This window comes from Cupressus sempervirens, chromosome 5 (assembly GCF_028749045.1).
Source record: "Cupressus sempervirens isolate cs-2001-9-10 chromosome 5, ASM2874904v1, whole genome shotgun sequence".
NCBI lineage: Eukaryota > Viridiplantae > Streptophyta > Pinopsida > Cupressales > Cupressaceae > Cupressus > Cupressus sempervirens.
This window is the reverse complement of record NC_143122.1, coordinates 28,089,295-28,115,673: the sequence shown is the minus strand read 5'-3', so window position 1 is coordinate 28,115,673 and position 26,379 is coordinate 28,089,295. Positions and strand designations below refer to the sequence as shown.

The following is a 26,379-nucleotide window of genomic DNA, read 5'->3' as shown; positions in this document are numbered from 1 at the left end:
AAAGATTGAACAAATGATTTGGATCTTTTTGAAAAACTCACGAATTGAGTACTAAGCACTATACAAAGTAGAGATTCCATTTATAAAGGGGACTCCAATCAATGTAAACACAAAGAGCAGAAAATGTATAAATTTTTATAATTTCGGGTGACAAAATTATAAATTGAACCTTCTTTTACCAAATACAAAAACATTGTATAATAGGTTTTATTCTCCTTCAGATAAAAAAAAATGAACACCAAAGTATCAAAAAAGTGTTTATGAAATTCAATAAAAATGATGAATCTAAAACAATCTTGTAGGAAATCGAATCAATGATTCAGATCTTTTTGGAAAGCTCGCGGCTGATATTGCTGAGTATTAAGCACTATAAAATGTAGACATTTCATTTATAAAGGGAACTCCAATCAATGTAAATACAAGGAGCATTCAATGTATAAATTCTTACAATTTACAGTGACAAAATTATAAATTGAACCTTCTTTTATCAAATACAAAAACATTATTTAATAAGTTTCTCTCCAGATAAAAAAGTTAACACTGAAGTATCAAAGACAGTATTTATAAAATTCAATAAAATGATGAAAATAAAAAAATCTTGTAGGATATCTTTTTGGAAAACTTGTGGCTACGAGTAGTAAGCACTATAAAAAGTAGAGATTCCATCTATAAAGGGAACTCCAATCAATGCAAATTAGAAGAGTACAAAACTTATAAATTCTTATAATTCACAGTGACAAAATTATAAATTGAACCTCCCTTCATCAAATACAAGAACATTATATAAAAGGTTATACTCTCCTTCAGATTAAAAAGTGAACACCAAAGTATCAAAGACAGTGTTTATGAAATTTAATAAAATGATGAAAAATTTAATAAAATGATGAAACTAAAATATCTTGTAGATCAAATCAATGATTCAGATCTTTTTGGAAAAATCATGCTGATACTGCTGAGTACTAAGCACTATAAAAAGTACAGATTCCATTTATAAAAGGGAACTCTGGAATATGTAACTACAAGGTGCAGAAATGTATAAATTCTTTTACTTTACATTGGCAAAATTATAAATTGAACCTTCTATTATCAAATACAAAAACATTGTATAATAGGTTTTACTCTCCTTCAGATAAAATGAACACCAAAGTATCAAAGATTATTTATGAAATTCAATAAAAATGATGAAACTAAAAAAATCTTGTAGGAGGTCAAATCAACAATTTGGATGTTCCTGGAAAACTCACAGCTGATATTGCTGAGTACTAAGCACTACAACGGGAACTACAATCAATGTAAATACAAGGAGCATAAAATGTATAAATTCTTATATTTTACGGTGGCAAATTACAAACTGAACCTTCTTTTATCAAATACAACACCTTTTGAGGGATTGTACAGCATAAAATCTGGTACCCCGTAAAATGCTTTTAACCAGAGGTACAAACCAGAGAAGTCACTAACGGGGAACCTCATGCACACAAGTGCACTGGATCAGCAAAAGCACAAGTCTGTGATCACAATGTCTCAGCAGGATTTTTAACCTTGGCAGTCACAACACCACCACCACCACTTAACGGCACACTATCCAATCAACCTAGACTTCATGTTGACGTTGCTGAAATTAATTTCTTTTTGATACAAAAAAGGTCTTACAGTATCAATCTCCAATGAATGAGATGATCCAGATCAGAGTTGATGTAGTCTTACAGAAAGAGAACTCCATTGTGTTTCATTAAAAGAATTTGAAACTCGTAAAGGGTGAAATCCCATTATTAAACTACATGAACATTGCCACTTCGACCACCATTCGAATCATTGGAAACCAAATATTTGAAAAAATAACTGAAGAAGAATGTCAAAATTGTAAATTATTTACATTAAAGAAACAATTGAATTATTTCAATAAAGATCACTTTGTCCTATTCTAAAGGTCAACCAAAGCATGGAGGAAGACCATCAAAGCATGGAGGAAAGGATCTACTCTTTGCTTATAGCTTCATCAACAAAACTGTGAAATCAGTTACATGATCATATTGTAAGGCGCCTCAAATTCAAAACCTATCCATCACTGCTTTGCCTTTACCCTTCGGTAGTTTCTGGGATGTGGCTGAATAAATGAAAGCTCATTCAGTCAAAAATGAAGCATTACAAAGAACAATAAACAGAATCAGAATACAATAAAATCAGAAATTACCATCTTCAACATCTTTTAACTTATAGTAGTGAGGAGCAATCTCCACTAACCAATCAGGTTTGATCTCAACTACCTGCAGGGCCATGAAAAGGTGGGGAAGTTAACCTACTGTCCAATAGCATACATAACTAGCAGAATTTGGTAATCCATCCAGAAAAAAGAATAGTAAAAGTCAAACTAAAACCTAAAATGAGTACATACTTGTCGCATGTATTCCTTTGTTGTATAAACTAGTTCATAGTAAACAACCCAGCGTGGTAACACCTGCCACACAAGCATCAAGAGTAAAAAAAAGGCCACCTTTATTCTAGTACCTTGATGATGACTGAAAATTTGAAGGGCTGGCCATGATAAATCCATTCAAAGTTTTACAGTTGTATCAAAAAATACTTTTTTTAATCTTGTTTTGACTACTAAATGAAAACATTTTAGCTGGCTTTCTAGTATCTGCTTTCCAGTTTATTCAGCTTTAAAATATGTAACAATTTTCTGTACATAAGCATATATTTTTCAATGATGGGACTGGTTTAATCAGAAAGGGCTTCAATGTGTCATAATGTCATATCCCCATTTTAAGATAGAATTTTAATAATAATTTGATAATACAATGTTATTAAATAAATAATGATAATAAAGTTATATTAAAAACAATACTAAAATTAAAAAATTGGATACAATAATTATTTAATCTATATTATCAATGAAATAATATTTAATATGATATTTTAAATAATTAAATTTTAATGAGTAATTAAAGAAATAAAATTAAATACAAGACACAATGTTGTAGAAAGTATGTTAACTTTCTAAATAGAATTTAATAACAAATAATTATAAACATAAATAAATAAGTAAATGAATAGTATAACATGAAATACTATAAATTCACTAAATCTAATGAGAAGTCAAGAGATGTTTAACAAAAAGATATGTCTCCTTAAAATTTAGTTATAAAAGCAAGAAGAATTTAGTTTAGAGGGGTCAAAAGAAGAGAAGATAGAAGCTCAAAAAGGAAAAATGGAAGAGGAAAATAATATGAAGAAAATAAGTCAATGACTTTCTAAAAAGGTATCAATTGAAAGGATGTGAACCTTCAAAGAGGTCATAATTATGAATAGTTGTGACTCTTCAAAAATATTATTATGATTATAAAGTATAGAGACTTCTCCAAATGATTTTAGCTATGAAGTGTCATGACTTTTCAAAGGATTTGTATTATGAAAGGTTGTGAATCCTGGAAAAGAAGAAACAAAAAGGGCCGATTAATGATAGAGCCGCATAGACCAAGCAAAGAGGAAGGTAAGAAAGGTATGCTTATAGATTATATTTATTTAATTATGAAAGTTCTTTTTTATTAATGAATCACACTTGTGGATAATTTATGCATATAGATACGTATATGTAAAGATGTAATTTAAAATGGATAACACACATGACTTAATGGTTAATAGTATAAGATTAAGAGCGTCCCTTTTTAGGGAAGAGAGTAATCTTAGTATGGTTAGTGGTTTAAGATCAAGAGAGTCCCTTTGGGAAGAGAGTGATCTTAATGTGGTTAATAGCTTAAGATCAAGAGAGCCCCTTTGGGAAGAGAGTGATTTTAATATGGTTATAAGGCCAGAATATTCTGTAGATGTTAACATATGCATATGTGTCAAAGGCCCTAGATAGAGAATGTCTCTTCTGGGAAGGACCTTAAAGGGAGCACTTCATAGAAGACGGAGAAGTAACCAAGGACCTAAGGATCCTCAAGATGGTTATTAATTCCGATGTGGAGATGTCTTTAAGTTTGGGTTAGGATAGAGGGCAGAATAGTAAAATATATTTTATTATTGTATAAATTCTAAGATTGGTTTTGCAAGAATTATTGTCCACACTGGTGGGGACATTATAGTGGTATCAGAGCATGATCTTGTCATCCTATAGGGTTAAAGAGGATCTAGAAGAATAATTTGTATAAAAGACTAATGTAGAAAAGTTAATCACTTATAAAGGATTCAAATATATCCATGGTAGCAACCTAAGAATTTGGACTAAGAGAAATATATATTTCAACTCAAAAGAATAAAATATCTAATTGTTTGAGGACAAGCAATTTGAGGAAGGGTGGACTGTCACATCCCAATTTTAAGATAGAATTTTAATAATAATTCGATAATACAATGTTATTAAATAAATAATGATAATAAAATTATATTAAAAACAATACTAAAATATAAAAATAAGATATAATAATTATTTAATTCATATTATCAATGAAATAATATTTAGTATGATATTTTAGATAAATTTAATTAATTTTAAATTTTAATGAGTAACTAAAGAAATAAAACTAAATACAAGACACAATGTTGTAGAAAGTATGTTAACTTTCTAAATAGAATTTAATAACAAATAATTATAAACATAAATAAGTAAATAAATAATATAACATGGAATGTTATAAATTAACTAAATCTAATGAAGAGTCAATAGATGTTTAACAAATAGACATGTCTCCTTAAAATTTAGATATAAAAGCGAGGAGAGTTTATTTTAGAGAGAGGGAAAAAGAAGTGGAGAAGATAGTAATTCAAAAAAGAAAAATGGAAGAGGAAAGTAATATGAAGAAAATAAGGAAGTGACTTTCTAAAAAGGTACCAATGATATTGAAAGGATGTGAATCTTCAGAAAGGTCATAATTATGAATAGTTGTGACTCTTCAAAAATATTATGACTATAAAGTATAGAGACTTCTCCAAATGATTTTAGTTATTAAGTGTTGTGACTTTTTGAAAGAATTATAACCATGAAGTGTTGTGACTTTTCAAAGGATTTGTATTATCAAAGGTTGTGTCTCTTGGAAAAGATGAAACAAAACGGGTTGACTAATGATAGAGCCACATAGACCAAGCAAAGAGGAAGGTAAGAAAGGTATGCTTATAGATTATATTTATTTAATTATGATTATAAGTTCTTTTTTATTAATGAATCACACTTGTGGATAATTTATGCATATACATACGTATATGTAAAAATGTAATTCAAAATGGATAACATGCATGACTTACTGGTTAATAGTTAAAGATCAAGAGAATCCCTTTTAAGGGAAGAGAGTAATCTTAGTATGGTTAGTAGTTTAAGATCAAGAGAGTCCCTTTGGGAAGACAGTGATCTTAATGTGGTTAATAGCTTAAGATCAAGAGAGCCACTTTGAGAAGAGAGTGATCTTCATATGGTTATAAGGCCAGAATATTCTGTAGATGTTAACATATGCATATGTGTCAAGGGCCCTAGATAGACAATGTCTCTTCTAGGAAGGACCTTAAAGGGAGCACTTCATAGAAGACTAGAGAAGTAACTAGGGATCTAAGGATTCTTAAGAGGGTTATTAATTATGACGCGGAGACGTCTTTAAGGTTGTAATGTCCCCATTAATAGGGTTAGTTAGGGACAAGTAATACTTGCAAAATAAATATTAGAATCACAATAATAATAAAACTAACTATATTATCCTACCCTCTAAGTTAACCCCAATCTTAAGGACGTCTCTAGATCGGGCTTCTTAGCTCATAGCTACCTCGCCGCCATCCCAAGAGTGCACCTATTAAGATTCTTCTTGGACGAACATCCTCTATCCAAGGCCAATGACATATGCATATGTTTGACAACATCAGAATATTCAAGCACATCCATTATCGGCCATTGCAGACAATGGAGATCTTAATATCTCCATGCTCCATGCTTTGATATTGATTCTCAACCATGGCAGACAATGTAGATCATAATATTTCACATGCTCCATGCTTCGAGTTCACATTGATTCTTGGCCATGACGGACAATGTAGACCTTAATATCTATATGCTCCATGCTTCAAGTCTCATTAATATCCATGGTGTTAACTCCATGAGTTAACACAATATTATCCACAAATATGATTCATAAATATAAATAAATACATAAAAATAATTAAACAAATACAATCCATAAACATACCTTTCTCTAATGTTTCTTTTCCAAGAGTCACAACCTTTCATAATATAAATCTTTTAAAAAGTCACAACACTTCATAGTTATAATCCTTTTAAAAAGTCACAACACTTCATAACTAAAATCCTTTGAAAAAATCTCCATATTTTATAATCACAATATTTTTGAAGAGTCACAACTATTTATACTTATGACCCTTTCAAAGGTTCACATCCTTTCAATATCATTCATACGTTTTCAAAAAGTCACTTCCTTATTTTCTTCATGATATTACTTTCCTCTTCTATTTTTCTTTTTTGAACTCCTCTCTTCTCCTCTTCCTTTTTTTTTCCTCTCTAAAATAAAATCTCCTCCCTTTTATATCTCAATTTTAAGGAGTCATGTCTATTTATTAAATCTCTCTTGGCTTTTCATTAGATTCAGTTAATTTATATTATTCTATGCTATATTATTTATTTACTTGCTTATTTGTGTTTATTATTATTTATTATGAAATTCTATTTAGAAAGTTAACATAGTTTCTACAATATTCTCTTGTATTTAATTTTATTTCTTTATTTACTTTTTGAAAATTTATTAATTTATTCATTATTTAAAAAATCATACTAAATATTATTTCATTAATAATATAGATTGAATAATTATTATTTCATAGTTTTATAAATATAACTTTATTATCATTATTATTAAAATTCTATCTTAAAATGGGGATATGACAAAGGTTGGGTTAGGATAGAGGTTAGAATGGTGAAATTTTTTTAATTATTATATAAATTCTAACATTGGTTTTGCAAGAATTATTGTCTTCACTAGTGGGAACATTACACATAATATAATTTAAAAATGTATGCACAGATATGCATAGTAGAGAAAACGGAAAACAAAATATATATTAAAAAATATCCTTCCAAAGGCCATTTGTCATCTGTCAAGAGATTTCATGCACCAGTATGAGCAACAACCAGACAATGAGAGATCTACACACTGTATCATTTACAAGAGGGATGCAACCAATATTTATTTTGATGAAGCCTCCACAAGGAAGCCATGACAGGTTATAGGTTGATGAATGATCAAAAAAGATTTTGCAAACAACTTATCAGAAATACATGTGACAAGACCACAAACAACTGACTAAGAATAAAGCATTGATATGATTTCTCACAATTGGAGGGCAACTTCATTTGAAACAACTAAAAAAGTCATGTAGCGATTGGCAACTATATGCCTCATTCACCAAGACAACAAACCTTAATGTGTAAAATTAATCCAATCTTGTGTGTGTACTATTTCACAGAGGCTTAATTAATGTGTGCTACTGGAAATGGTTGTCCAGGAAATGACAAATAACAAGTGTTATCGATAAAATTATATTATAGCTAATGGGTTGAGTTAGTATCTGAAAAGTTGCGTGACGGTTCAGTCACTCCTTCAGGAAGTATATGTACATCGTCGGAATGGATTTATGAATCATAATTGTGATTGGAATTGCATACCTTCTTATATGAATAAAGTATCTTGTTCTGCATACGTTCTAGTCCCTTAATGTGATAAACATTTGTTTACCCTATACGGTAAACATTGGTGCTAGATAACTATCTCACCCATGAGAGAAGTACCTGAGGTGATAGATCCTCCAACCCTAGCAGAGAATCATCCAAACATCGCAGGAGAGCCACCACCGCACCACTTTCGATAGGGAGTACTGCAGAGAAGATGTTGGAAGCAGTAGAGGCAGCAATTGCCACGAAGCACAACACACCATCGAGCCCTTCGGCATCTATAGACGAGGAGGATATCGAGACATACTTAGCAAATGTGTTGTCTCGAGGTTGCCAAGTAGTAGTCTTAGCATAGAGACGTGCTTTGGAGTCGGTGGTACGAGAGTTAGAGTAGGTCTTGGCATTCATGTGGTTCGTTGTCCAACAACCTTTTTTGTATGTTTTGAGGAGAGCAGAATTGAGAAAATCACGCAACATATAGTATAGGTGTATCAGGAGGCGTACTATGCTTTGCGCAAGAGTGAGGCAAATCAAGTAATAGCAGTAAGGGCTCGAGAGGAGACAACTACCAGACTAGCCACAACAAAAGCGAGTTTGGCCACCCAGTAGGAAGCTTGGGAGTAGCGGGCAACATCATTGCTAAGAAGGCAACAGTTGTATCTCAATTGGGGGATGCGAAGAAAGAGTCAGATGTAAAGGAAGTGGAGCTCCAAAAGATAGCTGACATGATGAAGAGGGCACTAGAACTCCAGATGCAGACCAAACTGAATTTGGACGCTCAGATGCAATAGGTACATGAGTTGCAGACACAACTAAACGAGCTCCGAGCACATAGGATGTCTACGACACCAACTATACAAGGGATGCAACCCTCTACTTAGTTTATTTTGAGTCTTGATGTACTTCGTAATTTACGTTGTCTCTAGTTTGTCATTCGGAGACGACTTTGCTTTTGGGGGGGGGATGATGTTGGTAAAACCTATATTATAGCCGACAAGTTGAGTTAGTATCCAAAAGGTTGTGTGATAGTTAAGTCACCCCTTCGAGAAGTATATGTACATTGTTGGAATAGATTTATGAATCATCATTGCAATTAGAATTGCATATCTTCTTATATGAATAAAGTATCTTGTTCTATGGACATTCTAGTCTCTTAATGCAATAAATATCCGTTTACCCTATACGGTAAACAACAGGTAGAAAATTTGTGTCCTCCTTAATAAAACTTTCTAGATATGATCAACAAGAATTCACCAATGATGATCCTTGAAAGAAGAAACAATAAGGGCCGTTTGTTGTGCATCTGAATCTTTGTGGATCTTGTATTATACATGTTTCAAATAATTTCCAACCTATCATTATATTCATAAGCATCCTTTGGTTGTGTTTGCCTCTAAGAAGAACCTACTTTTTCCCTCACACATTAGAAAGAATTAGTAAACTCTGTAAAAACTCTAAGTATGTTCTGACAGAATTATCAATAACAGTGAACAATGTTTTGTATCTCTTTCTTTAATTTAATTTTCAATAGATATCAAGAGTATATAGCAAATACAGAAAATAACAATTCAACTCCAGAATTACTTATAATTTTATTAATAAAAGACATAATTTGATGAAATATCACGAATCAAATTCCCAGTATTAAACAACGATGAAACCTGATTGTCCTCCGTAGCACAATCCCTTGCCTTTGCCGATTGAGAGGAGAATCCGAATATATGTTATAGATGGCTCCTAACACAACGTCACCATTGCATATTCCCAACACTAGCCAAAGGCACAAACAAATTGATCTGAAATTAATTAAGATTGCTCCCATTACAAGTTGCGGCCAAGAAGGAAGTGACATCCAGTCACAAAAACAAACGCAGATTGCACAGGTAGGACATGAAACAATTTAGGGAGCCATGTCTGCATTCAATTATGTATGACCCAATTACGAAGTCCAGCAAATTATTCAACTCACAGCTTTGACGTAGAGCTAGTGGCAATCTCAAACGGAACTAGTAGTAAATACAACAATCACCAATACCTCCAATTGGTTATCAAATCAATTGCCAATTCGCCACACAATACAATAGATTTCCTTTTGAATATCAATCTCTGTAGCCACAGTGATCACAGTTGGAGAAATATGACAAATCCACTGTACTTCAGTAGTGGAATGAAAACACTTCTCAGTTACAATGATGGACAGTAGAGAAGTTAGGCAAACTTAGCTATACCTCAGCAATTAAATTGCAAGTGTGATTCTTAGAATTTCCAACCCTTGTACATTAGCAAGGGCATACAGTTAAGAACCCAAGAAAAAGCCACAAAAGCACAAAAGCAAATATATAATCAAGTATGTTTTTTTCCCAATGAATTGAGCTCTCATTTATAAGCTTTTGTTGGCAAAAGTTTTCCAAAAACTTCACTTCAAAAAACATGGAAGTTTCCCAAAAGAACTCAACACTAGAAACTTTCCAACTTGCTTTTTAGAAATATCTCTTAAAGTCATTATTATTATAATATAAACATTATTATAATAATGCAACTCAATGAATAAATAAGAGCTCATGCAATTATTAACCTGATCAACCATAGGTGACGACCAACTACCAAGCCATCCACTGCGCTGCTGAAAATAGTAAGTAATCAATTGAGATCCCCAAAACACCCTATCAGCTCAAGAGGGTCGCTATGATGAGCTAACTCTATCAACTACACAGACTGGCCAAAAACGGGGACATTACAAACTCTCATCTTCTCTTTATTGGATTATTTGTCTAATTTTAATAGCACGCTTTGATTCAAAGCAGGCAGAGGCTGTGCTGATAACTGCATGACTTTCCTTGTCCATATTCTTGATGATAAAAAGCTGCATCTAGACAAAAAAAGATGATTTTTAATGGTACATAGAAGATTCCTCAAACAGTGACATGTAAAGTACTATCTAAAAGAAGAGTGCATATTGCCACAGCCAGACCTTTACCCCTTAATAAAGAGGCCAACCAAAAAGAAACAGTGCTGCCACTTCAGGCCATTCATGCAGCTTAAAAGAGAGAGGCAATCATGGAGTTGAAGGAATCTTGGACAAAAAGGTTTCATTGAATTGAAAAACAAAGAGTCAACTGATAGTGCAAAGAAAGCGACTCCCCTAATAGCTTGCTTGGTAAATGAGACATTAGACTCTCATCTACAGAATATCTATCTCAGTGCTTCTATAAAGAAAAGACTCACAGACCTATAAAGAGGTTACAGTTCATGAATTGAACAGGTGACAGAATAACTCCCAAGTTATAGCACCAGCTAACAAAGTTATTACTCAAAACTTTGCAGTCAGTTGCACTTCACACAAGAAATTCTGATCAACCATGGTTGATTCATTTGTTCTTCCGTCTATGTCTAATGACATCTAATGAAGTTTTATTGTATTAAATTAGAGTTGCATCAGCTGCTAACTTCGATTTCCCAAAGAGAAATGGATCCTATTTGAATTTAATGAGTTCAGATGAATTCTGTCATACCCTATAAACTCTTATATTAGTACCTCCAGCACTCTGATGATTTGAATATTTTGGTGCACCCTATGGAAGGAGAGGATTTAATTGGTTTCCATCTTGCTTGGATTGGATATGACAGTAATTTTTAGCTCTTTGGTTGCAAGTGATTTAGATGACTGCTGCAAGCAGAACCTTACAGTGCTCTTTTTTTTTAACTATTTGTGTTCTTTCTACACACACACACACACAAATATATACAACATTGCAACATATATGTCCATAATAGCAGTACTCAGTAAATGCATGCAGAATTTTACAAGCTACCACTTTCATTAGAAATTGAATACATTAACAACTTAAATGTAAATGATGGATCAGATTTATTTAAAAGACTGTTATCCCATCATCTAGAAAACAATAAATCATGATATTGTTGACAAAAATAATAATTAAAACAATTACAATATTAATATATAATACTATTGGTGGGTGTTTTATGACCACACCAACACAAAATAAAGGGCCGAAGACACTCAATCCTCTCTTGATCAAAATCACCACATATGTTAGATTGTGGAGATCATGGAGGCAACTTGAACGTTCACTGCGAACTTGCAATTTTAATGTGGATGAGCTCATTCGGCTTTGATGTACGCTGGTTATGCAAGGAGACTTATGCTAGTTCACTCTTGATATGTCAACTTTGTGAATGACATGACAATGAGGCCCTTGATCCTGAACTAACAAGGCTTGAAATATATAGCAAATGAATTGAGGGTTTAGGAATCTAACTCAATCCTAGAATGCAAGAGACCATGAATGATTTTGTGAACTCTACTAGGCTTAGTTTTGTCATTAACTTCCAACGAGATAGTGCAATCTTCTAAGGTCAGCAATAGGTGTTCAAATTACTACTATACCACCAACAACATCCATGGATGCATATCAATGTGTAAGCAATAATTAAATTTAAGTTGATGTAAGACCACTCCACTTGTGCACTTAATAAAACCTTAGCTGCGAATGCAGGCCTTAAGAGAGGCTTAGAAAGATTAAATATGTAAGATGAGATGTTTCAATCCAGAGATAAGGGATGGCCTTCCTTGAGAATATTGTTGTGAATCATCTATTGTTTCTCCATGTGAAAATTTGATGATAATGCATTTTGTGCAGGGATGTTATTAAGAGGGTTTCTAGGATTCTTGTATGTCATGTCCGACATTCCCTACATCAATTGATGAATTGTGGGAAACTATTCGAGGTTGATATAGATTTTCACTTATTTTCATGTTAGACCTATTTAATTATATTAGGTTGATATGTTTAGACTTTAATGATCAAAGGCTTGATATGTTGTTGTATTAGTTTACAACCTATGTTGATGGCTTCATGTTATTTCATGCTTAACTAGGGATAATCAATTTGGGTGGTTATTATGGTAGTACTAGTTGATATTTACCTTCTTGAGATTGTTAGAAATTGTATTGCGATGAGAAGTGCTTAAATGATAGATTAATGTTTGATGCTAGAAGTGAATCATTGTGCTAGTAGTGTTATGAGGAAATTATGTTGTGAGATGTTAAATTAATATATTAAGGATTTATGGATTTAGACTGCATTGATAGGGATTAATAGCATAAGATGTGATGCGTTACATGTTATGGCTGATTACTGGATTTATGTCAACATAGTTATACATACATTTTCATTAGCTAACTTAAGGAATTTTTATAGTTATGAACATAATCTTACTGTGATTCACCTCGTGATGATCTAGTGATTAATTGATTTGAATAGTTGCTATGTAGTGAATAGGTTCTGTATGGAATGACTGAAAATGGCAATGTAATTCATGTTATATTGAAATGTGATTATGGTTACAAGGGATGCAGGGTTCTAATGTTAATTGCATATGTTGATATTTTTGCATATTGGAATATGGTAAATTGATTGAATGAGTTGAATTATGAATTGAATATGTGGATGGTGTTATTTCTTTATATTGTACAGGTATATGATTCTTGTACTACTGATATTTGAATTGAGGTGTGCAGGAAATTCCATGGAAATAATTTGGAGAACTAGGACCAAACTAATGTTAAAACTAAGCCAAGGTTGCAGTTAATGAAGAGACAAAAAATCGTGTGTAATTGTATTTTCTATCTGCAAATGTAAAAGCTTGCATGAATGTTTATTTGTAATTCATAAATTGTAATTGTGTATTTCTTAGTGGACATGACATGTGTCTTTGTGGTGTCACTTGACATGTCTTGTGTATATGTCGTAATTGTTAAGATTTGTGGATCTCTGATAGATAAAACAATTACAAAATAAATTCTTGCAGAGAATATCTTACTTTAATAGTGCTGAATGTATTTACTTCTTCTTTGGCAGCGATCACAGTTTATCTTCCCTCTTTGAACTGTATACTGTTATGACTTAAGTGATATATAATTGATGTAACAATATCAACAAAGTGCAATGTTCATACAATGAGTATTTATTAACTGCAGGTACTGAAATGCCGTAAATTGATACCTTTACCTGCGGCCAGAATGCACATATATATATGATCAGAATACATGACTCCGAAGAGTCATGTCTCTACGTGGCCCAAGAGCCATGTAGAGGCATGCCTCTTCGGAGGCATGTTTCATAATAACAATAACAAACAACCTTTGATTAGTATGTACCTGATAACAAGAATATAATGTGGCACAATAAAGTGAGTATCTCCCGATATCATAAAGGAGCCCGATCACAATAAAAGGCTGCCAATAATCCATATCATAATACTACAAGGACATAAACATATATATATATATATATATATATATATATATATATATATATATATATATATGCTTACATTCATGTAGTTTATAGAATCAGCAGTAATTATTAGTATATCAAATAATCCATGTTTTGCTTCTTCTGATGCTAAAACATTAACACTCCCTCTTTAGCAAGGGAGAAGTAAAACATCAATAAGTCAGAATCGTCATGATCTCTACTTGCACTTAAGCAATGTCTAGAGATGCCCATATAATCTCTACTTGCACTTAAGCAATGTCTAAAGATGCTTATATAATCTCTACTTGCATTTAAGCAATGTCTAGAAATGTTCATATAATCTCTACTTGCACTTAAGCAATGTCTAGAGATGCTCATATAATATACACACACAGGTTTATTATTTACAAGATCGTCACTTTGTAAATAATTTCCTTCAAATGAATATGTCCATGAAAGATCGTCACCTTTCATTACATATCAAATGCTACTAAATAACCAAGAAGCATAAACTCAAATAAGATAAACATTTTATTTAAAAAATTTATCATTACAAGTAATCATACCAAGTTTTTCTCTGAAGTATTTCAGCTTCACTTTAGCAAGAAGCTTGGTAAGGATATCAATTGTTTGCTCAGTTGTACATATGTATTCTAATTGAATAACTCCTCGATTCACCATGTCTTTGATGTAATGAAATGGAATTTCAATATGTTTGTAGTAGTAGTGAAACACTAGATTAGATGAAAGTTTAATGCAACTTTGATTATCACAATAAATCATAGTGGGCTTCCAATGTCTTTTAAAGAGATCTAACAGCAACTTTCATAGCCATACTACTTCTCTAGCACCCAAGGAAGATGCAATGTACTCAACTTCGATGGAACTCAATGTTACTGAAGTTTGTTTCTGACTAGACCAAGAAATCATACCAGATCCAAGACTGAAACAATATCTTGAAGTACTCTTCCTCTCAATAGAGTTTCTAGGCCAATTAGAATCTGAATATCCAAGAAGTTCAATGTTGACTTTGTCATATTTGATTCCCATTCCAATAGCGCCCTCTAGATATCTTAATATGTATTTAGCTGCATGTAAATGTATCTTCTTAGGTGCACATAAACTGACTCAAGGCATGAGTAGCATAGCATATGTCAAGACGAGTATTTACCAAATACATTAGAGATCCAATAATCTATCTATAGTAAGTAGGATCTGCAGGTTCTAATTTGTTCATATCATCTTTCAATTTGTGTAGATTTATTTCCATAGGAGTAGCGGCTGGTTTGCATTCCATCATCCCAAATTTGGTTAAAATATCGATTGTATACTTTCCCTGATTTAATATAATACTGTCTTGTTGCCAGAGTTCTAATCCTAGAAAGTAATGAAGTAACCCTAAGTCTTTCATTTCAAATTCTGATGTGAGTTCTTGCTTACATTTCTTTATGAGATGTTCCTCACCTGTTATTAGCAAATCATCAACATATAATACAAGGATAATCATATCATCGCCATCAGTTTTGAAATATAGATTTGGGTCAGCTTCATTTTTGGAACATCCTAACTTCAATAGATGGTTATCTATTCTTTCATACCAAGCTCTAGGAGCTTGTTTGAGTCCATAAAGTGCTTTCTTTAATTTACAAACATTGAGTTTTGCTGTCATAAGTATTGAACCCTTCTGGTTGGTCAATATAGACTTCTTCTTCAATCTTGCCATTGAAAAATGTTGTTTTAACATCCATTTGATGTACCTTCCATCCTTTGGATGTTGCAATTGCTAGGATTGTTCTAACTGAAGTGTACCTGGCAATAGGGGCAAATGTTTCTTTATAGTCAATGCCTTCTTTCTGAGAGAACCGTCAAGCTACAAATCTTGCTTTGTATTTTTCAATATTGCCATCTAAAACATGTTTGATCTTGAATAACCATTTAGAAGAGACAACTGATTTGTTCTTAGGTCTTGGTACAACATCTCATACGTCATTCTTTAATATAGAGTTATATTCCTCAATCATTGCTTCCTTCCATGATTGATGTGAGAGAGCTTCTTCGACATTAGCAGGTTTAGATTTTATGAGTTCAAACAGTAATGCAACATAACATGATTGGTTTCTGGTCCTTTTGCTTTCCTGAATTACTTCATCTGGTTCAACTTGATTTTCTTCTAACATTTTCTTAGCCCAAAAAGGTCTCTTTTTATTATTGCTGATGGTTTTAGATTCTCTATTATTGGACACGGAAGAGAGATCAGAATCATCCTCCCTCTCAATTTCTGTAGGTTTATCTTCTTCCGAAATGGATTCATCACTATTACTAGAAATTTTAAAGGTTGTGTCTTCTTCAAATATTACATCTCTGCTAATTTCAATTGTTCTTTGCCCAGGAATGTAGATCCTGTATCCTTTTACGGTTTCACTATATCCAACGAATATTCCCTTCTTCCCAGAAGGCTCTAATTTCATTCTTTTCTCTTTTGATATGTGAATATAAACTAGACATCCAAATATTCTCAGGTGACTTATATCTGGTTTAACGCTTGTGAATACTTCCTCTAGGGTAGTATTCTCTAATATGGAGTGGGGGCATCGATTTTGAATGTAGACAGTTGCATTAGATGCTTCAGCCCAAAATGAATAATGAAGATTTTGATCATGTAACATAGCTTTGGCTGATTCAACTATAGATCTATTTTTCCTTTCAACTATTCCATTCGGCTGAGGATTATAAGGTACAGAAAACTCTCTTAATCCCAACATAAATGCAAAAGTTTTTAAAGATATCAGATATGTACTCACCCCCATTGTCTGACCTTAGGGCTTTGATCTTTTGACCTAATTGGCTTTCAACTAAGGCTTTGAATTCTTTGAATTTGGAGAAGACTTCAAATGACTTCTTTTGCTTTAGAAAATAGATCCAGGTTATCCTAGAGTAATCATCAATAAAGATTATATAGAAAAGACACCCATTAAGAGAGGGGACTGACATAGGGCCACAAAGATTTGTGTGAATAAGTTCAAGAATGGATTTGGATTTATGATCAATTTTAGGGAAGGAATGTTTAGTATTTTTACCTAATGCACATCCCTTACAAATACTTAAATGATCAACTTTCAGATTAGGTAGGCTTTTTACAATTTTCCCTATAGATGATAAAGCCCGATAATTAAGATGACCTGGTCTCCTATGCCAGATTTCAGAGGAATTTGACTGACCATTACTAATGGTTAAGTTTAGATTAGGGTTTTGATTATTACAAAGCTTATAAAGACTCCCATCTCTAACTCCAATGGAGATGTCTTTCTTAATAATTGAGTTCTTCGGCCAAGATAGAACTCTATTTTCTTGAAATGCAATTCTGTATCCTTGATCAGCAAGTCCGGAGATGGGGACAAGGTTTCTCTTGATTCCTGGTACATATAAGCTGTGTCACAGGGTTCACCGAATTTCGGCCATGAGATTCGAAAATCGGCGAACTTTAAAAAAATCTTAAAAATTGTTGTTATTCGCCAATAAATTCGGAAGATTTCGATTTTAGGTTGAAAATAAGAAATTATGCCAATGTGTATATCGCAGCAGACAAGATGTGATTCACGCAAGTTTGGTTATCCCTGTGATGTCGTTTCAGACACGACACTGGTGCAGTTGTCATGTTGTTTGAAACACAACATGTAGACATATTCCAATCCTGTGCTCACAATGCTCAACCGTAATAGTTCTGCCATGATTACGAACTGCAGCTTCTTAAACGTTGGATTTAAACGGCTTACGAATGTCTGTTGTTTTGAGTCATATTTTGCTCTGCAGTCTCAACTTTGGCTGCATGCCAAGAGTTCCCTCTTGCGATTGCATTTCGCGCGAAGTTATAGTCAATATTTCAATGTAAAACATAAAAAATGTTTTGGATTAACCTCGTCTTAAAGTTTTTATTTAAATGATATTAAACATCTTAAATTGTGGTTTAGAAATAATGGTATTTTTTTAATTTTAAAATGCTAAATATAAAATTATAATGCATTTATCAATTAATACTAATAATACCAATAAAAAATAATTATATATTAATATATAAAATAAGATTTTTAACATATTTAAATTACAATATTGTTTGATTATATATATATATATATATATATATATATATATATATATATATATATATATATATATATATATATGTATGTATGTATTTTTTTTTTAAAAAACTTATTTATATAAGTGAATTTAATGTCGAAATTTTTCAAAAAAAATTGTCATGTCGAATTTTAAGCGAATTTTATAGTTGTCGAACCCGAACTCGAACTCGAATCTTGTGACTTAGCATATAAGACATTCTTGAGTTGAAGTATAATTCCAAAATTGAGTTGTATAGAACAGGAACCAATTCCTTTAATAGGATAAGAGGAGTTATCTCCAATGGTTACTTCTTCTGATGCATAATTAGAGAAAGTTTTAAACTTATCCCTAAATCTAGTAATGTGACGAGAAGCTCCACTATCTATGATCCAAGTATTGAGGTTAATGTTTAATTCACTTGAGAGAGCTAAATAGAATGCATAATTTTCTTTTTCTACTTTATCAATATTTTCATCCTTAACTTCCGCTAATGCTGCTTGAATTTTCTGCTTCTCTGGACATACAAAATAGGAGCGACCAATTATGTCACATTTAAAACATCTAACTTTGGACCAATCACATTGTTTGTGATATTTGTGATTTTTGTTAAATTCCTTCTTGTTATGTTTAAACTTTCTTTTCTAGTTTGATTTAGTATACAGTGCTTGGATGTCTCCCTCTTGATTTGTAATAAGTCCTCTTGAAGCTAATCTGGATTTTTCTTGAGTACATTCATTCTTTAACTGATCAAATTTTGGAAGTTCAGGTCGTGAACTTAAACCTCGAATGAAAGTTTCCCATGATAGAGGAGGACCTGTAAGAGCAATCATGCTTAGTTCGTTATCATTCACTTGATTTTTCATAGTTGCAAGTTGATCTTTTAATTCAGTAATTCTTAAGAAATATGAGGTTATAGATTCTCCATTTTTCATCTTTATATAAAGTAGATCTTGTTTTAAAGTTAATAATCTACTTGTATTGTTGATTTCAAATGTATTTTGAATGGAGGAGAACATTTCAAATGCAATTTGAAGATTAGCTATAGATGGAAATATATGATCTTTTACTGAGCCTATAATGATCTTCATTGCTTTATTATTATGCCTTTTCCAAGTTGCTTTTTCTAATTCACTTTTAGGCATGGGTAAATTTGATTCAATGTATTTTTCTAATTCTATTTCTCTTAGTACTATTGATTATCTGATTTTCTAAGATGAGAAATTTGATGCTCCATCTAGCCTATCTATTCTTACGTGATTCACCATTTTAATACTTTGATTTTAATAACCTCTTTCTTTAACTTTTTGAAATTTAGATTTGAGTGAATACTGTGTAATAGTTTTCCTATGGTATAGCTCTGATAACATGTTAAGATTTGTGGATCTCTAATAGATAAAACAATTACAAAATAAATACTTGTAGAGAATATCTTACTTGAATAGTGCTGACTGTATTTACTTCTTCTTTGGCAGCGATCACAGTTTATCTTCCCTCTTTGAACTGTATACTATTATGACTGAAGTGATACATAACTGATATAACAATATCAACAAAGTGCAATGTTCATGCAATGATTATTTATTAACTGCAGGTACTGCAATGCCATAGATTGATACCTTTCCCTGCGACCAGAATGCACATATATATATGATCAGAATACATGACTCCGAAGAGCCGTGTCTCTATGTGGCCCAAGGGCCACATAGAGGCATGCCTCTTCGGAGGCATGTTTCATAATAACAATAACAAACAACCTTTGATTAGTATGTGCCTGATAACAAGAATATAATGTGGCACGATAAAGTGAGTATCTCCCAATATCATAAAGGAGCCCAATCACAATAAAAGGCTGCCAATAATCCATATCATAATGCTAAAAGGATGCTTACATTCATGTAGTTTATAGAATCAGCAATAATTATTAGTATATCAAATAATCCATGTTTTGCTTCTTCTAATGCTAAAACATTAACAATAATGACATGGCCACTTAGGAATACATGTTATCTAATGTTACCATAGTACCACTTCGGAATCTCCAGGTGACCCACTTGATTAGAGAGTTTTAGGTTGGGTCAAATCACTTGGAACCCGTAGGCACACATTAGTTGGGTTTTTGAAGGGTTAAATGAGCACCTAGGGTTGAGTTTCGGTCATTCTTAGCAAGCCCACTTAATATACCTTTGGGTAAGGGTCATTTTTAGCCCTAAGGCAACTCATAGTTGACTTGGGAGACCTCCCAAAAGTTGAGTTTTCAAACTAGTCGAAAATCAGCTTTTGGAAGCAAGATCTTGGATAGACAACCATCTATTTTGGTACCACTCCATCAACTGCACAGACTAGCCAAAAACGGGGACCTTACATTCCTGCCATATGAGAAATTTGTTCTTTGCAACCACAAATATGGCTGTAATATTTACTATCCTCTAACCCATTTCACTAGTGCTCCTAATTGAGATTAATCTCATCTTTTGTCCACTGCGATTGATAGTAACTTTTATAATCATTGATCTTTGTAAGATTTTTGCCAAATATAATCAGTAATTTATGATCCTTCCTTGTAAAGTATTTTCATACATTTCAATATATATACTTGTTAATTTTTCTAGGTTTTCTTAATATGTTGTAACTTGTAATAGCACTTATAGAATTTATGTGTTTTTCAAATTACTATATGAACGTCTATAAATGTGATATAAAGAGGCACGTCTCTTGTTAATATATTAACTCACATTAGTTATTATTATATCAAAAATAATATTTTCTCGATATATTATAATGGTTATATATATATATATATATATATATATATATATATATATATACACACTCTTAACATAAGTTAATTATTCTGTATATATTATTTGCTATTTATTATTTATATATCTCATATATAAAATTTAATTTATCCAACAAAATTATAGCATTAAAACTCCCTCTTAATGAAAAAGGATAAATCACAAAGATATTACACCATTGGTAATATTTAGAAATAACACCTTCAGGAAATCTTTGATGAAAAGATTTCTAGTCTATGATATCATATAAGTATGGCCTATCAGAATATCAACACATGATATTCACAAATTTCTATTTGATATCATATTAGGTAACATGAGCTTTGGCCTATCCGAACATCAATGAGATGATATTCACCAAATATTTTGAGAAATGGCCTATCAAAACATCAACTAAATGATATTCACCAAGTACTCAATGTGGTAATTGCCTATCAAATATCAATGCAAGATATTCACCAAGTGCCTATCATATCTCTATACAAACAACTTATAGACAATCTACTTAATGACATCTAACGATTAGTTGTTGATTTACAAGATAAAGCCTTTCATTATTCTATCTCAACATTTTGAAAAAATGTATATTATGATTTAAGTTATTGTGAGATCGTCACCTTCCAATAACTTCTGCAAATACAAGTGATGATCATTCGAAAGTTGTCACTTTCTCATGATGTACTCAGGGGGCAGGCCCATACACACATGGCATCAAAATTTCACATGAAGTCACCATGCATACTATAATGAGCTATTGTCATAACATCCATCATGAAACATATCCTAGAGAATAAGGTTTTCACCTTAAACTTATGTTATCACCTCAAACATATCTTGGAGAATAAGGTTTGGAAATTCTTCTTCACGAAGAAATTTTTTTGACATCCTTGTTGATGTAATGTTCCCGTCATAAAATAAATAATTAATCAAACATTTGTTTATGGGCTGATTGATTTAGCATATCTCGGACCCATTTTTTATTTAATTGTTTCCATAGGTGTGGTCGTTAGCTATCTTTGCATACCCTCAAAAACTTCCTTCGAAAGGTATTGAAGCACGACATGTAGGTAGTAGTTGGTATACCATTTTGGATTATTTCTTTGTACCACAAATTCCTATTGGAGTTCAGTATTGTTCGCCATTTCAAAAGTGAAAGATCTTCCCTACTTGGCTAGTGCTGTTTCAATGGATTCATCCCTCACCCTAGTCCGTCTATTACTTGGCTTAAATCTAGCAAACCAAAGCATCTTTCTTATGTGCAAATATTATTGTTTCTGGAATACATCTATCTTTATTTGTGTTTCGTGTGTGGCAGTGTGCGCTTTGTGTTTCTATTGATTCCTCCAAGATCGATTGGCAACTGCATTCTTCCGTACACATTCCCCTATCACCCTTTAGCAACCATCATTTTGTACACATTTCCCTGTCATTGTACAAACTTGCAATAGCTACCGTTTGGATCACCTTGCAGATTGCATCATTAACACCGTATGTCTTGCATCATTGACTATATGGCCTCTACCTTGCTATATCGTATGGTTGCACCCATTGACCGTATGGTCCCTGCCTTGCAACACCGCACAACTACACTCTTAACCGTACAGCCTGCCTTGTTGCTACCGTACGACCTCTACTCTTCCCTCACCATATTGACATTGGAACTTACAGAAGTTAATATCAACGGTGCATTTTGGCACAAGGGAAAGACACCCTTTCATTTCTGGAAAGGAACATTACAGAGGTATCAAAGCCAATGATCCTACCAGCCTGTGGACAATGAATGAAAGTTTATAGCTGGAAGAGAAGAAAAGCCCATTCAGTTGATAGATGGCAGATCAAGAACCCACTCCTTCTGAACACATGGTGCTACTAAGGGATCTTTTGAGGAATCAGGCTTAGATCAATTATACTTAGCGACTTAGTGAAGAAACTCTCAAAAAAATTGGCAGACAATAAGATATTTGGTGAACAAAATGGTCATAGCACGGACTCGGTGTCAAGTAAGGCAAATCCTCATCTAGTAGGCTCTCTACCTTCAATGTTGTTTTTCCCTCCACGGACATAGGTACGACATAGAGGAAAGTAGACAACCTTTGAGGACGTTCAAGAATAGTTGAAAGAAGACTAGAAGAATGCAAATTTGGAGAAGGATATATCCTACAACGATTACGCAGAATTGAGAATGAGATATTCCGAAGGCAAATACTGAAGATATTTTAACGATGATCTCAGAACAAAGTTGAGTAAGGTAAATTTGTCACCATTTGACGGATCCGGATCCATATTTGCCCAAGCATGGGTGATGCAAGTCGATACTTACTTTCAACTTAATCCAATGCCAAAAGAAGAAGCAATCTAATTTGCAGCACTCCACTTGGAGGGAGTGGCGCATGAATGGTGGCATCATGGCACTATCACATTGGGGCATGACCAAGTAAACACTTATGCAAAATTCACTAAAAGATTGATAGATCGATTTAAAGGTAAAGATTTGAAACTTAATTTCAAAGAGTTGGCACAACTGAGGCAAACTGGATTGGTCGACCAATACATCACAAAACTTCAGAAACTCTATGATTTGGTCACAGACATTTCTGAAAGGAGACAGATACTGCTCTTCATGGACAAACTAACGGAACCACTAAGGGGTTGGGTAAAAGGTTTCAATCTTGCCACCCTTTCACAAGCTATAAAAAAGGCGTGAAGCATGGCATCATCATCGACATCATCCTCTCGATGTTACTCACACTCCAAACTGCTAGCATTTCCAAGGGGCAAAGATACTAAACGTTTGCTGAAGAAGCCTTCGTTGGACAAAGCTACCAAACAGGAGCCCCGAAGGAAGAAGTTATGTTTCAATTGCGAGGGATTGTGGAAACTTGGGCACAGATGCCTCGGTAAAGGGAAAATACATTACATTGAAGTCATATCCAATGATGAGGACGATCAGGAGGACCTATCCATAACAGACGACCCACCCCACGAGGACTCCATAATGGTTAATCTGAACAGTACAGAGAGAATCGCCGCATTGATACAGTGTGGAAAAAACATCGCCTTTGCCAGAATCCCAAGATGTACATTGTTTCGTGTACAAGGAACCCTTCATAGACAGAGGGTCATTGTGATGCTTGATAGCGGAGCCACTCTAAACTTCATAAACCATCTTTAGTGAAAAGAAGAAGTCTACCTACTGAGACACGCATAGGATTCTAGGTAAAGGTTGCCAGAGGGACACTTTTACCTTGTATGCACCTTGTTCCCCAATTGAGTATCACCATGGCTAACCACGTTGTGACGGAGGATTTCTTTATAGTGGACCTAGATGATATAGAGATTATTCTAGGCATATAGTGGATGAAGACACTTGATGAATACACTAAGGTTTTCAAACAAATGGACTTTACTAATGTTGTCAATGGGAAAAAGGTTGTTCTCCGTGGGATAGCAAATGAGGGACCAAAAGAAGTCTTAGCACAGCGGATGGAACCCATCTTTCGACATGATGACAATGCATGGGCTGCACATTGTTTCGTTTCAAAGGAACCTATAAAAGGACAACAGACACCCCACCAGGAAGATGATTTTCAAAATATTTTAAGTACCTATGATAAAGTTTTTATAGACATTCCTCCAGGCATACCCGCCATTGTGGATTTCAGTGTACCATCAAGTTGGAAGCTAGCGCGAAACCAATTATTACCATGCAATACCGCCATCCCAAAAAATTGAAAGATGAGATCGAGAAGACGATTCAGGAGTTGCTTGAGAAAGAATGGATCCGTCCTAGCTCTAACCCTTTTGTATCATCAATGGTATTGGTAAAAAGAAAGGATGGGACGATGCGCATGTGTGTGGAGTGTGGACTACTATGCGTTGAATAAGAAGACAATAAAAAAATAATGCCCTATTCCTAGGACCAATGACTTGGATGAGTTGCATGGTGTGGTTTGTTTTTCTAAAATAGATCTTTGTTTCGGATACCATCAGATCCAAATGCGAGAAAAAGACGTAGAGAAGACAGCTTTCTGTTGTCACTACGGGCATTATGAGTTCTTGGTCATGTCGTTCGGATTAACAAATGCACTAGCTACTTTTCAGTCTTGCATGAATCGTATCTTCAACAAACTACTGCGTAAGTACTTGTTTTCTTTGATGATATCCTTATTACAGAAAAACTTGGGAAGAACACCTGAAACACTTGAATGAAGTGCTAGGAATCATAAAGGCCCAGTCCTTGTTCACCCACCAATCCAAGTGTGAATTCAGAATGAAAGATATATTATACCTAGGGCACGTTGTCAGTAAATATGGAGTGCAGGTTCACCAAGAGAAGAATCAAGCTATCCTAGATCAGCCCCCACCAAAATTGCTCTCTGAGTTGTGAAGGTTCTTAGGACTATGCAGTTACTACCATTTGTAAGCGGTTTCTCTCAACTCGCTACACCATTAACAGATCTGACTAAGAAAGGCTCCTTCCAGTGGAATGAAAGAGCGCAACACACTTTTGATAAGTTAAAAGAAGCAATAAGCACTTGTTCAGTTCTCGTCTTACCCTATTTCACACAACCATTCATTCTAGAGTGTGATGCATTCGACGAGGTAATTGGCGCGGTGTTAAAGCAAGATAGACACCCTATAGCTTATGAGACTTGAAAGCTTACACAAGCAGAGCATCTATATTCCATTAATGTCGGCCATCATGCATGCACTAACCAAATTCTAGCAGTATCTAGTAGGTGCCAAGTTTGTCATTCGTACGGACAAGAATAGTTTGAGATATTCTTTGGAGCAATAGGATCTAAACGAGAGGCAACAAAAATGGGTAAGTAAGATTCAGGCTTTTGACTTTGACATTGAATATATGTAAAGGGGAAGGACAATGTGGTTGGAAGTGCCCTGTCAAGAAAACCTGCAATCTATTTACTATCTCAGAACTCAGCTAACTAAAAAGCACACTTATTGGTGAAATATTCCAAAAACACACTTGCATGTAAGCTAATGGACGACAACACTCAAGATGAGCTATACAAGGTGGTGGACGTGACATCATTTACTATAAGGATCAGATATATTTGGTGCCTGAATCCAAACTAAAGCAGAACATTCTGAAGGAAATACATGACGCACCCTTGGCCGGACACCCAAGTTTATCAAAACCTATAGACAACTCGAGGAGAGGTTTTCATGGAAGGGACTTAAAAGAGATGTATTGTAGTATGTACAGGAATGTGCGGTCTATCAGCAAAACAAATTTGAACACACTTTACCTATCGGGTTACTGCAACCCTTGCCTATACCCAAAAGGAGGTGGGAAAGTGTAACAACCCATTTTCCCGAGTTTTAATTAACAACTAATATACTCAAAGAAATATAGATATTACTTCATTTTCATAGGAAGAGAGCTAAATTGGTTTCGTTCATATGAAAGAGATTGATGGTTAAAATCAGTTAAACAAAAATTTCTTAACTAAGAACTTAAAACACCATCAAGAAATTTACTATAGAAATTTAA

General features: G+C 33.5%; 1 protein-coding gene across 4 annotated transcripts in view; it reads right to left on the bottom strand.

Annotated features, from left to right (window-relative positions):
- Positions 1-1,147: 1,147 nt before the first annotated feature.
- The window catches only part of ESP3 (RNA helicase family protein), a 263,344-nt gene continuing 238,112 nt past the window's right edge, over positions 1,148-26,379 (bottom strand). For 2 of the 4 annotated variants that reach the window (XM_089828480.1, XM_089828481.1), the window contains exons 26-28: positions 2,396-2,458; positions 2,195-2,267; positions 1,148-2,107 (exon numbers count right to left, since the gene is read on the bottom strand). In XM_089828480.1, the coding sequence (XP_089684606.1) occupies positions 2,052-2,107; positions 2,195-2,267; positions 2,396-2,458 (192 nt within the window). In that variant the 3' untranslated portion in view covers positions 1,148-2,051. The remainder of the gene's footprint in view (positions 2,108-2,194; positions 2,268-2,395; positions 2,459-26,379) is intronic. The other 2 variants (XM_089828478.1, XM_089828479.1) reach the window with 1 other exon arrangement.